The following is a 13,932-nucleotide window of genomic DNA, read 5'->3' on the forward strand; positions in this document are numbered from 1 at the left end:
ATCATTTTTGCCAATGTCAGTAAGTCAAGACTGGGTTAAGTTAAAAACAAGACTCCTTGTATACTTCTGCTCTCAGAAGACTTTTCAACACTTGGGTAGCATGCTTTTTAAAAACATAGTACCTATAAGTTATTACCAAATAAAAAGACAGCAATGGATTTCGGATACTTAGCTTTAGATGCTAATGTTAGCAGATAAATTAGAGTGGGATGAGCTTTGGCAATTCATGTTACTTTTTTTTCTTTGAATTAGTAACAAAAGTGTGTATCTGCATCATGTAAATATACTACTGAATTAAATGTTTCATATCAGATGCACAAGAAAAACCCCGATTACTTTATGCCTTTAAACAACACTCATGGAAAATTTTTGCTAAGGGTATTATTTATACCAAATTAAAGAGAAACAGTGAGTCAAAACACAAAAAAGGCTGAGTTTGGGGTAAAGAAGACCTGAGTTCAAATTCTATCTCTGACAGTTAGTTATGTAACCACAGGAATACCATTTAACCTCTTAGCCTCAGTTTACTTATCTGTAAAATGAGGATAATAATATATACAGTACCTATCTCAAATAAGATCACATATGTAAAAAACGCACCATCATCACTATCATCATGATAACTGCTTCCTGACAAAACTGCAACGTGGCAAAGAATCAACCTAAATGCATCATTAATTTATTTTTAAAACTATGCTACAGTTTGGTTACATGTAAAAAGAACCACAAATTCTCCACAACGTTGATCCTGATCATTCCCACAGAAATAACCTAAGGGAAAAATAATATATACAAAGATGCCTGTAACAACACTATTTATTAAAAAGAAAAATCTGGAAATTACTGAAATGCTTCGAGAACAAGAGAATAGCTAAGCAAGTATACTAACATGATAGCATACCCAGACAGCTACTTGAAATAATGTATATGTGAAAGATGTATGTGAAGTATTAGCTTAAAATAGGCAAAAATATGTACACACGTGATTCCATTTTGTACAGTTACATTTCTGTAGTTATGGACCTGACAGAAATGAGGGAGAAAATGATTTAGTTTGTAGAAATGTAGAGAGAAAAGGTAAATAAAGTTCAATATTCATTACTTTTAATTTTTACTTTCTAGTTAGTTAACAAGAAATTAATTTAGGATTAATTTGCTATAAACTCCCCTCAAGAGTTTTGGGTCTGACCCAGTGAATGTCCTGAAGAGCTAAATTTTTGGAAGAAGATCAGCTTGCTTTGTTCTAGGGCCACGGACTACATCCACCCCTAATTCTGAGGGCTACCTTAACCATTCCCTGCTCCTCACCCCCAAAGACAACTGCTGAGGCAAGAAAGTCGAAGCAGTGGTGATGCTACAGAGTGATCCATCACTTCATGTTGAAAAGAAAACATCATTAATACATTCAAAAATCATCTCTCCTTAAAAATTACATATTCTTTCTTGAAAATAAGAACATAAACCTTAAAAAATTAGATTTCCTCTAACTTCACCCAGATCCTTACTGTAGTGAGCAGTCCCTTTACTGCTTCTTAACCAGTTCCCTATCTCATTCCCTACAGAATCTATTCCAAAACTTTTTTTCCACTCAAGCCCTCCACATCTCTCTTATGGAGCTCCGGGGGGTGGGGGAAACTGAGTATCCACTGATAGTGCAATGGCTGAAAAAATTGTGGTTTATGAACACAATGGAAAACTGTTTCGTTGTAAGTGGCAAAAGGATTCCAAGAAGCTTCGGAAATTATATGCTTACCCAACCAAGAAAGGAGAAACAGGAAATAGAGCAATATATATGATTTCAATAGTGTATACAAAGACAATGAAAAGCCTGATAATCTAAAAGACCCTGAATAACTCTTAACAGTTGACCTCAGGGCCAGAACACAAAACATATAGAAAGGTAAGCAAAACTGCACACTGCGTCAGATATGCTGCTATGCTAATTGACTTAACTGTTTTTCTGTTACGAGGGGAGAGTTCAATGGATGTTGATTATACAGTAAAAGGATGATAGTGTAAAAACAATAACAGATAACTCTTTTTAAAAATTAACATAGAACTTTAGGTTTCTTGAATACACTGAAGCCTTAAACACCTTCCCAAACTAAAACTCATCTTCAGGCTGAGCCATGAAGTAAATCAAGATTGTTAAGGAAAATCTTTTAAATGTTTTAAAAAACGAATTTTCCTTCATGTTCTCTCTTTGTTTACATGCTTCAGCCTATCACCCTAAAAATAAGCAGCTAGAAAATCATGATGGAGAAAGGTGGGTGAACCCCCTTCTGAAAATAAGCATGCTTATTTACCTGAAGTGGCATTTTCTCCAGGTTATTCACTACTAGGTTCTCTTACCTCACCTCAATGAGCACTTTATTTCAATTATCTTACTCCATACTAGTGTTTACTGCAAAATAAACAGTCCAATTCAGCAATAAAATGGCAATCACTTTAGCAGAAGATATAATGCTGTAAAAGACTATACCTTTGCAAACTTGAAAAATGGTCTTGGATCCTTTCTGAAATATTCAATATCAAACATTGCTTGAGGATCAGGGAGGTCGGGGAAATCTACTGCCAGGCGTGCATAAATACCATCTCTTGATCTGAAGTCAGGTATTCCACAGGAAACAGATACCTGCAACATAACATGCATGGTATAATTTCTATAATTAGATATTCTAGCTCTATAATTAGTTAGTTCTTACCACACAAGTAGAGATAAACAAGCAAAGGAAAGGAATCATAGTTTGATTTTCCTTTTAGGAGACAGCACTATGGGCTAACTATTCATTTCAAAGGAAAAAAAAACAAAGATGCTTAACCCATGCCAGTTTATTTTCCTAGCCTACAGCAGAGATACAGAAGCTGGCTTAAGACAGGTAAACTAAGTCATTTTAAAGCTTTTGACCACAATATATGTGTAATTCACATTCAATAGGGGTCAAGAAAATGAAAGGAACTTTCCCTACAATAATCGGTTAAAGGAGACAAGGGAAATTCTAGCAAAGCAAAATCTGGACTCCCTTCCCAAGAATTAAATCATTTGCTTGGATTATACAGAACATCACAAATGCTGAAGTTATTTAGCTTTTATTTTGGAAATATATGTACATCTATATTTCATAATAAAAGTTTAGAAATCGATATACAAGGCCTTGGAAATGTGACTGTTTGTCACACTGTTTGTAATAGGGTATTTCTGATGCTACTTTAGTGGACATCTGTTGCCAGAGTGGATTCTACCTAGTCTCGAATCAGTAAAATTACTTTCCTTTGGAGTCTCACAATCACCTCCTGGATGCTTTCACCAGGCAAAGTGGCAAACCTGGTTTTGTTTCTTGCTTCTGTTAAATTGCTACATTTTTACAATGAATACAACTACATTGTTCCAAAGATGATAGATTCCTGGGGGCTGAGAGGCCTTGGGGCCCACTAGGCCAATGCTAGATGCCTGAAAGAGGATCCCCACTTCCCCACTGACAAGCGTTCTCCAGAGAGGGAGCAATACCTGCCAGGGTAACCCATGTCATATGAGGGAGGCTCTAATGCTTAGCAAGTTACTCTTCACTTCCAGGCCATTTGCCCCACTTCTGCCCTCTGGGACCAGGTGGAACAAGTCTAAGCCCTCTTCCCCAGGACAGCCCTATAAGCACTTGGCCCTTTTTTTTTTCCCCAGAATAAACACTTCCATTTTGGCTGTCCTTCTTGGGATATTCTCTAGCTTGTAAGTCTCTAAATAAGGTTTCTCCAAGGCAAGCACACAGTACAATGATGGCCCTCTGGACTCACAGGTCTTCATCAGTCTGCAGCCCCAGCTTGATTTTTTCAGATGAACTTTTATCCAACAGGGATCTCATCATATATCTGCAGCTGAGTTTTTGAACCCAACTTTAGGACTTAACATTTATCCATATGTAAGATCCTGCCCCAGGTTCCAGCTTGTCAAGATCACTTAGAAACTTGACTGTCACAAAAGTTGATCCAAATGTTATGCAACAGATTGCCAAGTATAAGACTCCTGAGGCACTCTCTCTACCACAAATCTCACTCCAAGTTGACATAGAGACCATTAGTGACTATTTGGGGTTCTGCCACTTAGCTCAATCTGAATCTAACTAATTGTACTACTGAATCTCTCCATCTAGTCCACAACAACATGAGGAGCTCAATCTGGTGCTCTGATAAACTCTAGTGACAACGTTCTCCTGATGGAAGGAGAATAAGAAAGAAAAAGAAAACGAAAAGAAGGCCCATGTGGCTCAACCTGTTCATGATGAAACCTAGCAGGCTGTCATCACTGCTTCCTTTTCTAGATATTCACAAACCATCTCTTTAATGATAGATGTTCTAGAATCTTGCCAGGAATCAAAGCTAAACTGACTAGTCTATGCTTGTCTGACTCAATTAGATTTGTTTTTCTGAGCATTAGGACAATATTCACCTTTCTTCAGTCCTGCAGTACTTCAGCTAGGCTTCAGGATGACGACAAAGGTGATCTACCACTTTATTCAGCTTTTGTTTCCTGACCACATTAAAAATGCTGTGCTGAGAAAAACACCTAAACCTCTAAACTTGATCCAACTGAGATTCTCATAACTTCAACTATATTATCAAGCTAAGTTCTTCCATCTCTGAATACTCTGTACGGGCAAGACTTCTTAATCTTTACAACAATTTCTAGAATTCCTTTTATAGCATCATTGATGAATGTCAATCACCCAGAGTGGGTAGCAGTCACCTGCCTTGACCAGCCTTAGAACGTTCCCTGTCACACCTTGGATACTACTCCCAGGAAGACCAAAAAAAGATCCTCTGGTATTTAAACCAGTCAAGAACAAAAAGCTGCCTCAGTATCTCCCAGCTAGGCAATACTTCCAACCATCAACAATTATGTCTTCTTCCTCTGCTTGTGGTTGGAGAGAAGCTGTGAATTTGTATTCATCATTCCTTAGAGAACACAGAGCTCCATGTCCAGTGTCCCAATCTGAACGTTTTTTCCTTTTGGGGGAACAATGGTATGTAACTGATGTACAGGTTAAGGACTAGGCCCTGATTCCACTTACTACTTCTTGTCTTACGGAGCAATTTCCCTAAAGGTTGCCAGGAAAGGGCTTTTTTTTTTTTCTTTTTAATGTTTAACTTGATGGTGGGCATACATCCTGCTGCCATACTCAGTCTGCCTGCAGTTAATCATATACACTAACTACTATATCAGGGTAACAAAAAATTACACTAATTATGAAAAAAAACCAACCCCATGCTCTTTATTGGAAAAAGTATGAGGAAGAGAAACACGTTCATTAAAAGCACACCACTTTTTCAACGACTATACGTACCCCAGCTCCAGTGAGAACAATGATTTTTTTGCACTCCTGCAATAACTTCACCGCATCCTCAATTGTATTAATATCTTTTCTCTTTTTCCTTTTTGGTGGTTCTGAAAGAATGTTTATAACAATCTGCCAGAGTGTCATATCATCTAGTTCAGGTGGTGGGATTGTTTCTGGCAATAGATCCTTTAGGATCGTCCGAGGGTCTGTGCCGATCATGAGATGCTGCTGCACAAAAGTGTAAGGACCTATGATTGGAAGGGAAAAAGAAAATTGAATCAAATCACTCTTCTAAAGATCCCTATGACTCTGAATGAGATTTTTTTTCAAGTTAAAAAATGCAATTCTAGTTAGAATCAACTCATTCTTAAGACATTCTCCAAACCCCCAAAAGATATCACACATGCTTGAAATCTGACAGTCTGAACTTCAGTAATCAAATAAGCCAAGACCACCTACCAGAAGAAGTACTTCCTAATATGAACTTAGGCTACCACTGTCCGTTACAGAACTCCACGTGGCAGCCAGAGAAGCCCCATGAACACCAGGCTCTTCTCCCTACTTTAGTTCTGTGCAGACTGAAAAGGCGATGGGAACACTGAATCTTTGAGTCTTCCCATTTCTGTTGCTTCACACACAAATCTGTCTTTAAGTTAGCATTTGCAAATTTAAACTAAAAACTTACTATTCGCTTATATGACTCTCACTTCCCAACAGAACCTTTAAAAAATTTTAACACTGCCTCTCCCATTACCTCTTCCAATTTTCCAGTTTGAAAATACGTTAGGGTATTAAGAGACTACCACATATTATATGTTTAATTCTTCGCAGGGAAAAATATTGCAAAAATTGAAGATTTTAAAAATCAAGAATCTTAAAAAAATTTTTCATTGCTTACCAAAATGTCAGCAAGACAAAGTTTTCCATCAGTAAAAGTCATACTGAATCTTCTTCTCAACAATACAAGTCTTGGTAGAGAAGGTCAATATATCTTCAAAAAGTCAAAGTTCCAATTTTTACCTGTAACTGCCCTACCTCATCACATTAATTATGAGAACTTTGCAGAAGGAACTCTTTACAGGACAATCTATCACAATTTCATACTTGCTCTGCATGTGTGATACCCAAAAGAGCTGTCAATCTCAGACAGCTCACTAAGGCTGTAGGCATTTACACCCAAATAGGTAGTGAAGTGAATCAAGTCAACAAGCATTTATTAACTGCCTACTATATGCCAGGCATGGCATTAAGTGTAAGACTTCAGTGGAATTCAATAGGTCCCTAAGAAACTGATGTCACAATATGGAGAATTTAAGGAATTAAAAAATTTAGAGATATATGTGAGACACAGGAGACAGTGGCACAGGACCATCCAGCATGGTGTGCCTGCATCAAAGGTGGAGTGTGGCACTGTGCTCTATAAGCAAAGATGTACCTAGGAAAAAATTCTCTAGTAACAAATATTAAAATCTAGAAGTGTAAGTCATATTTAAACATCAAAACAAAAATGTGCAGCCTTCAAGTATGAAGCATCACCTAGGAAGGCCCCAGCAAAGAGTTAAGAGACACATAAATGACAAAAGGTTTAGAAGGCAGTAGTGGTCCTGACAAATGCCTTCTTTTATCCCAGGAAGAAAAAAACTCAAGGGACAAAGATCCCAAAGGGTAGCAATGTGCTATCAGGGCATCAGTTCCCAACTTGAAAGTTCTCAAGTTAGGGTTACTAAGGTTCTACAATCAGGTTTGAAGACTCTTCTAGAGATAAGTACCAAGAGGGGACTGAGTCCTGCCGATTGAGGCACTTCTGTCCCTTTCTTCCTCCTGTATTGACAAAGTGAAGAACCCAGTCAAGTGGATATTCATTACTGTCCTACCAAGGAGAGCTCACTGGGAATGTGGAAATCCAAGGCAAAGAAGCTGAAGTGGATGCTACTGTAGTGTCAGAGCTAGAATGGACTGCAAAGGTCTCTCTACCTACTTTGTGTCTCTGAAGAATTTTGGAAATGACTATGAAACATGGGAGATACTGGCACAGGACTGCCCAGCAGGGCATCCTTACATCAAGCAAAGCAGAATTGCAGTAGCACAAATTTAGAGACATCTCTACTCCAAATGTTCATACAAACTATTTGTGTCCAACCTGTAATATGAGCCTTCCTAGCTTATACTGATCTGATCAGCCAGTCAGACATGCTGTACCTTGATTCCATAGAGTGATGTCATTTTGGTCCTCTTCCATTAAGAAGGACAAGAACCAACCCAGTCCAGTCTTTTCACTGTATTCAGGAGCCAGAAAAAGGAGACCCAGGAAATTCATGCTTACACTAGAAGACATCTTTCATGGCTCTGCCAGGGCAGCATTCCAACGGAAACAAATGGAAACTTTCAAAATGGCCATCAAGTGAACAAGAGCATCCCCAAACCTTTACCTGTTCGAGGTCTGGGAGTCCAGTCACTGGAGCTTGCATGAGACGCACGGTCATCCTCATCACTATCACAGGAATGAAAGCCATTGGCAAGAATTTCATCACTGAAGAGATTTTCTGCAAAACAGAGAGAAATAAAATGCCTTAGAAAAGGAAATAGATGACATCTCTAAAAAGGGGCAGACCAAAGGGAAGGTATAGAATACTGGCCAAAGAAATGGCCTCCAAGCCCAGAAGACCTGGGTTTGGGTTCAGTCTGACAGATTTGGCTCTGTGACTGTAGGTCACTTCTCAGTGCCAAAGGTAGCTCTCTAAGAGAACAAGTTAGCCAACAATCTACAAAGGAAGTTTCCTCAATAAGAACTGGCTGCAGCCAGAAATCACAGGACCAAAAAGGAAGTGTGACATCTTATTAAGGACCCATTATAACGATATTCAAAAGTAAATGAACTCAAAATTTTTTTTACTGGAAGCAGCTGGTGGAGGAGTATATTAGAGTGGTGGGACTCAAGTCAGAAAGACCAGAGTTCAAATCCAGTCTCTGACAATTACAAGCTGTGTGACCCTGGACAAGGCACTTAACCTGTTTGCCTCAGTTTTCTCATCTGTAAAATGAAGATAATAGCACCTACCTCCTAGGGTTGTAGTGAGGATCAAATGATAACTGTAAAAAATGCTTGGTATACAATAGGCACTATATAAATGCTTATTTCCTTCATCTTCCCTAGTTCAATTAATATTTCAAATTATTTATTAAATGTCTATTTGCAAGCCATTGTTATAGACACTGGAAACATGCAGACCAAAAAACCAGTCCCTATCTTCAATCCCTTACATTCTAATGGGTACAGGGGGGCAAAATTTGAAGCTAAGTAAATACAAACGACTTCTAAAAGAGTAATCTCATACGTATTTTCACTCTCTCCCAAGGCAGACTGTAGCTCCAACAAACAGAGAGTTTCTTAAGTTAGTAGCTAAAAATCATTAATGACCTGGGGACTAAACTCCTTACTGGTTCTTAGCTGCAAGACTGGTTCAGTGCCTCACCTGTAAAAAAAACCAAACACACACACAAACCCTCCCAGCTTGGCCTCCACTGGTCTCTGGGCACCCAGGGTCATCTCCTCAGAACAATGAAACATAGTGAAAGGACTTCAGACCAATTATTTACTATATTTTAAATTAGTTAAGTAATTCAGTGTCACCGTGTTTTCATTGAAATGATTCTAGATTCCCAGAGATTAACAATCTAACTACAGAATCTAAGATAGTGCAAAAAGGAAAAAATACACTGATAATTTATAAAACAGGACTGCCTATCAAACATGAGTTCTTTGGACTACAAGTAGTGGCTTTCAAGTAAATGTAAACCAAATAATAGTTAATTCACATACTTGCTTCCTTCATCTGGAAAGTCTTCCATATATATGTGTGTGTGTGTATATATATGTATATATATTATATCTAGAAAGCCTTCATAATAATAGCTAACATTTATATAGCATTCACTAAGCACCTAGCACTGTGCTAAGCACTTTATTACAATTATCTAACTTAATCCACACAACTCTGGGAGGTAGGTGCTACTTATTATTCCCATTTTACAGTTGAGGAAATTGAGGCAAACAGTTTAAGTAATTTGCCCAGAGTCACACAGCTTCAAAAGTTCAAAAGACAGCAGCATCAAATGACTTGATGCCAACAACCTGATGCTAAATGATGCCAACAGCTTCACGTCAATAGAAGTAAAAGGCTGTATGTGAATTGACTTATCACAAACTAAACTATTCCTTTTCCCTCTACTCTCCCCAAAAGAACACCTAACAATAAGGATCACTCAAAATTTTTTTAAAGTGTTTTTTGGTTTACCAAACGCTAGACTAGTAACGAGCTGAAGATGCTATGCAAGAATAAGATTAGAGCGGGGAAAGGAGTTTTTCAGGTTAAGTTAAAGTTGGCATTCAGTGATCTTGCCCATATTTCTTAAACTTCAAGAATCTGTTCCTTGGTGTGAGTACTCCCTCGCTCCTCGGATTCCACCCCCTTTGTAGGGGAGTTGCTGTGGCCATATTCATGGCTCTGCAGCCCATTCAGGGGGAGGCTTCTCCCAACAACCTAAGCAGGTCCGCTGGGACAACGAAGCCTTTTCAGTCTGACACAACCAGCCGGCGCTTAGGATCCTCTTGGCACCAACGTGGAGAGCCCGGGGTCACCTCCAAACTAGGAGACATCAATTTACCTTGCCCACCAGTCTACCTTCATCTACAGCAAGAATTCGCTACGCCGGCTTCCTGAACATGCAGAGTCCAAAATATTAATAATGGTAATAAAACTTGAGCCCCTGAAAAACGAGGACTAGAAACAAACAGGCAGGAGCGGAGGGTGGCTATCCGAACCCACCCCTCGTCAAGCAGCCCGGGGCTGCGGAAAAGCCAGCCTCTGCACAAGAGGTGATCAGGTTAGTAGAGGGGTAGGCGGGAGGGGCCCCGAACACCGGAGGTCCTGCAGAGGAGGCCAAGGGAGGGGAACGCAGCGGGGGATGACCAGGAGTGACCTCGCCGCACTGAGCGCGGGAGAGGGGGAGGAGCCCAGCCAGTCCCGACGCCGAGGTCACGGGCCCGGGGTGGACCTTGGGGCCTCCCGCCGCCCGGCCTGGCCCGGCGGTGAGAGCCCGGCCCCCGCCTCCTCGGCCCTCCCCGCTCGGGCGGCCCCGGGGGGCGGTGCGCAGTCGCGGCCGCCCGGACCCTGCGCACCTCGGTAGCCAATCGCCGCCGCCGCCTCGTCCTCGTCCTCGCCCCCCTCTTCCTCCTCCTCCTCCTCGTCGTCGTCCTCGTCGTCGTCGTCGTCGTCGTCGTCCGGCAGTGGCGGAGGCTCCCGGGGCAGGCCCCGCAGGCCCCGAGGGCCCGGTCCATTGTCCCCGCCGGGGGCGGCCGCGGCCTCCCCGAAAGGGGCAGCCGCCGCCTCCAGGCCTGGGCTCCCCGCCCCGCCGGCCCGCTCCGCCCCCGGGCCCGGGCCCGGGCCGTCCCTGCGCTGCCGCTTGCTGAGCGGCTCCCCGCCGGGCTCCGCGGGACCTGCGCCGCCCGCGCCGGGCTCCAGGGCGAGCGCCGCCTCGTCCGCCATCTTCAACCGCCTCCCGCCCGCCTGGGCCTGGGCCTGGGCCTGGCCTCGGCGCCGCCTCCGCCGCCCGCGCTCCGCCGCCGGCCCCCGCCCACCCGCTCAGCAGACGCGCAGCAGCAGCTCTGGCGCCCCCGCCGCGCCGGCTGCGGGAGATTTAAACCCCAGTCACGTGACCCGCGCCGCCCGGCCCCGCCCCGCCCCTCCCGGCCCCTCCCCCCCTCGGCCTGACCACCACTGACACCCACGCGGGCCGGGACCACAACAAAATGGGTCACGTGGCCCGGCGCAAGGGCGCGCGGGGGGGGGGGGGCGGAGAAGGGGCGGACGGGGCGGGGCTCCGGCTTCGGGCCGGCCCGCGGGCGCGCGCGCGCTGGTCCGGACCCGCCCGGCGTGTGCCTGGCTCGCGCCGTCCGCCCCGCTCTCCTCCTCCCCAGGTCCCCACCCCCACCCCCTTCTCCCATCTCTGGCGCGCGCGCAAGTTTGGTCTTATTTCTCCGAAGGGACGTGTCCGACCCTAAGTGGAAAAAGAAAGAAAAAGTCATTTCTGCCCCCTCCCTGCGCTCCTACTACGCGCATCCCTGAACTGCCCCGTCCTGGAAGGGCTCTGCTCCAGGGGCCGGGCCATAAGGCAGAGGGACCCGGCCCAAGGCGCCCCAGAGCCCGCCGGCGCCGGAGCTGCGCAGTGCGCAGGGATCGGGGCTGCCGCGGCAAAGACTGGGGTGCACCCCCGCCCCGCTCCCGGGGGAAGAGGCTTCCTGGGCTCCTGGAGCTGGGACACGCGAGTCTAAGCGCCGCGCACAATTCCAAGATAAAGACCTCCCCCCGGCCTTCCGGGAGCTGCAGATCTCAGAGGAGGGCGCGATACAAAGACCAATAATCGCAACTACCGAGTGCCAAGGAATCACCCAATCTATGCATTAGAGAAGGGCAAGCGAGGAGGACTTCCAGGAGGAGTTGCTGCGTGCGCTGAGCGCTGCAGAGCGGGCGAGAATGGAACAGCGAAAGGACGACAGTCCTGCCAAGGAGACCCCTTGGTGAAATGAGAGGGCAGGGTGCTTTGGAGAGGAGGCTGGGCAGAGTGGAGGAGGAGGAGGAGACCCTGTATGTCTGCTGTACAAAAGACCTGTGGTGGTCCTGGGAAGGACGGATCAGAAGACAGGCTGGAAAGAGCAGGTCCAGGCACCTGGTGTGGAGTGCTGTCCTCGGGTGAGGGCTGCGGACATACAGGTGTTCTACAGGTCCTGCCAAGCTCAAGGCGCCCCAAGTACCACTGAGGAATAGCCTAGCTTAAACGATGATCCCCAGGAGCCTGCCCACCACCAGGAGATGATTTTTTTGGTCCTAGTAACTCAATGCCTTCTCCTTCAGTGTGCTGAGAGAGAATGAAGAGTCTTGGATTGGGAGGCAGAGGACCTGGTCACTGAATGTTTTCATGACCATCAGATCGTTTGACTTTCCCTACTCTCTGTCAGATGAGAAGGTTGGAGTACGTGAGTCCTGAGATCCCTTCCAGCTCTAAATCTGGGATCTTCTCATTGCTTTCTGCGGCAGTGGGGAGAAAACCAAGGTGGATGAAATCTTGATTTTTGAAATTTGAAAAAGGACAATATGGTATAAATACTGTATTCAATTGTGACCCTAGATTTCCTTGTTTCTTTGTATATTTGATTAAGCATATTTCCTTGAAAAAAAGTACTTTTGCAAAAAACCAGAGGATTTAAATAATGGGGAAGATTTTAGGGCCTGAAAAGAAGAGTTCTTTACTGGGGGTCATGGTTCCATTTCAAGAGGTCCATGAACTTGTCTCTATGACACAGAGGGTCAGAACCCCCTCATCTAAATGGACCCCTTCATTTTACAGAGGAGGAAGCAGAGACCCAGAAAGGTGAATTGGGTTATAGCATGGGGCAATGGAAAAGTGGCCAGATTTGGGATCAGAAGAGCTAGGTTTTAATCCTGCCTCTGGCACTTACTACATTTGTGACCTGGGACAGGTAATCTTAGCTCTCTGGACCTCAGTTTCCTCCTCTGCAAAATGAGGTAGTTGTATTAAATGACCTCAAAGGTCCCTTCTATTATCCCTAAATCTATGATCCTAGCATCTTAAAATAATAGTAACATATAAATATAATATGTATAAAATAATATTTATGTATAATATTTAAGTAAATATTTATGTAAAAATAAAATAATTACAGTTATTGTAAATAACAAGCCATCAGTTTTACAGGAGGTTTCTGAATTCTAATACTGAGATTTTTGTAAGAACAAGAAACAGTGATGTAGTTCCTGGGCAAATCAATCTCCCAACTCATGCCAATAGCCACTTCACTCTCAATCAGTTCAAGTTTAAGTAGAAATCCAGAGTTTCTAATTTTGCTTAAATCTAAGGAAAAAGATGGGTCTTGCTCAGGATTAAAGCTTATTTACATGAAATTGTTGAATTATATGACTGACTAATAATAGCTCACATTTATTATACACCAGGTGCTGTGCTAAATGCTTTACAATTTTCATGTTATTTGATCCTCACAATAGCCCTGGGAGGTAGCTATTCTTTTCTCCACTTTACAGATAAGGAATCTGAGGTTAAGTGACTTGCCTAGGGTAATACAGCTTGTTAAGTGTCTGAGGCCATATTTGAATTAGGAGTCTAGAATACCAGGCTGGCACTCTCTCTATTGCACCACCAAGCCGCCCAATGAAGATTTAACTCCCAGAAATGGGAGGGATAGTATTTTGTTTTCTCAAAAGTTAAAGGATTAGAGATAAATTAAAGCAAAATGTTGTTTCTTCATTCTTCTCCTGCTGCCTGATGACTTCTTTCCTTTCCTTCTTCCTGTCCCATAATTGTAGCTATCTCCCAAGATTTGATTCTTGACCTTTCTTACCTACTTTCTTGTAAGCCTTCTTTCTTTCTCTTCCTTTCTTACCTACTTGCTTCCTTCTCCCACTCTTTTATTCATCACATTCTTTGGTACCTCACCTTCACTACTTCCATGGTGATGGATCATAAATGTCTCTTCCCAACCCTGACCAAGGACCTGGACCTTTAAACT

At 43.4% G+C, this 13,932-nt stretch overlaps 2 protein-coding genes across 3 annotated transcripts in view; one reads left to right on the forward strand and one right to left on the reverse strand.

The window, feature by feature from the left end:
* Positions 1–10,957, reverse strand: part of SIRT1 (sirtuin 1) — a 34,913-nt gene extending 23,956 nt beyond the window's left edge. Inside the window, exons 1-4 of the mRNA XM_072628809.1 lie at positions 10,510–10,957; positions 7,760–7,873; positions 5,337–5,578; positions 2,483–2,635 (exon numbers count right to left, since the gene is read on the reverse strand). Coding sequence (XP_072484910.1) covers positions 2,483–2,635; positions 5,337–5,578; positions 7,760–7,873; positions 10,510–10,876 — 876 coding nt within the window. The 5' untranslated portion in view covers positions 10,877–10,957. The remainder of the gene's footprint in view (positions 1–2,482; positions 2,636–5,336; positions 5,579–7,759; positions 7,874–10,509) is intronic.
* A 373-nt stretch (positions 10,958–11,330) lies between these two features.
* DNAJC12 (DnaJ heat shock protein family (Hsp40) member C12) overlaps positions 11,331–13,932 on the forward strand; it is a 70,944-nt gene continuing 68,342 nt past the window's right edge. For both annotated transcript variants that reach the window (XM_072628811.1, XM_072628810.1), the window contains exon 1: positions 11,331–12,440. The gene's annotated coding sequence lies outside the window, so the exon portion shown is untranslated. The remainder of the gene's footprint in view (positions 12,441–13,932) is intronic.

The sequence above is a fragment of the Notamacropus eugenii genome, chromosome 1 (genome assembly GCF_028372415.1).
Source record: "Notamacropus eugenii isolate mMacEug1 chromosome 1, mMacEug1.pri_v2, whole genome shotgun sequence".
Classification (NCBI taxonomy): domain Eukaryota; kingdom Metazoa; phylum Chordata; class Mammalia; order Diprotodontia; family Macropodidae; genus Notamacropus; species Notamacropus eugenii.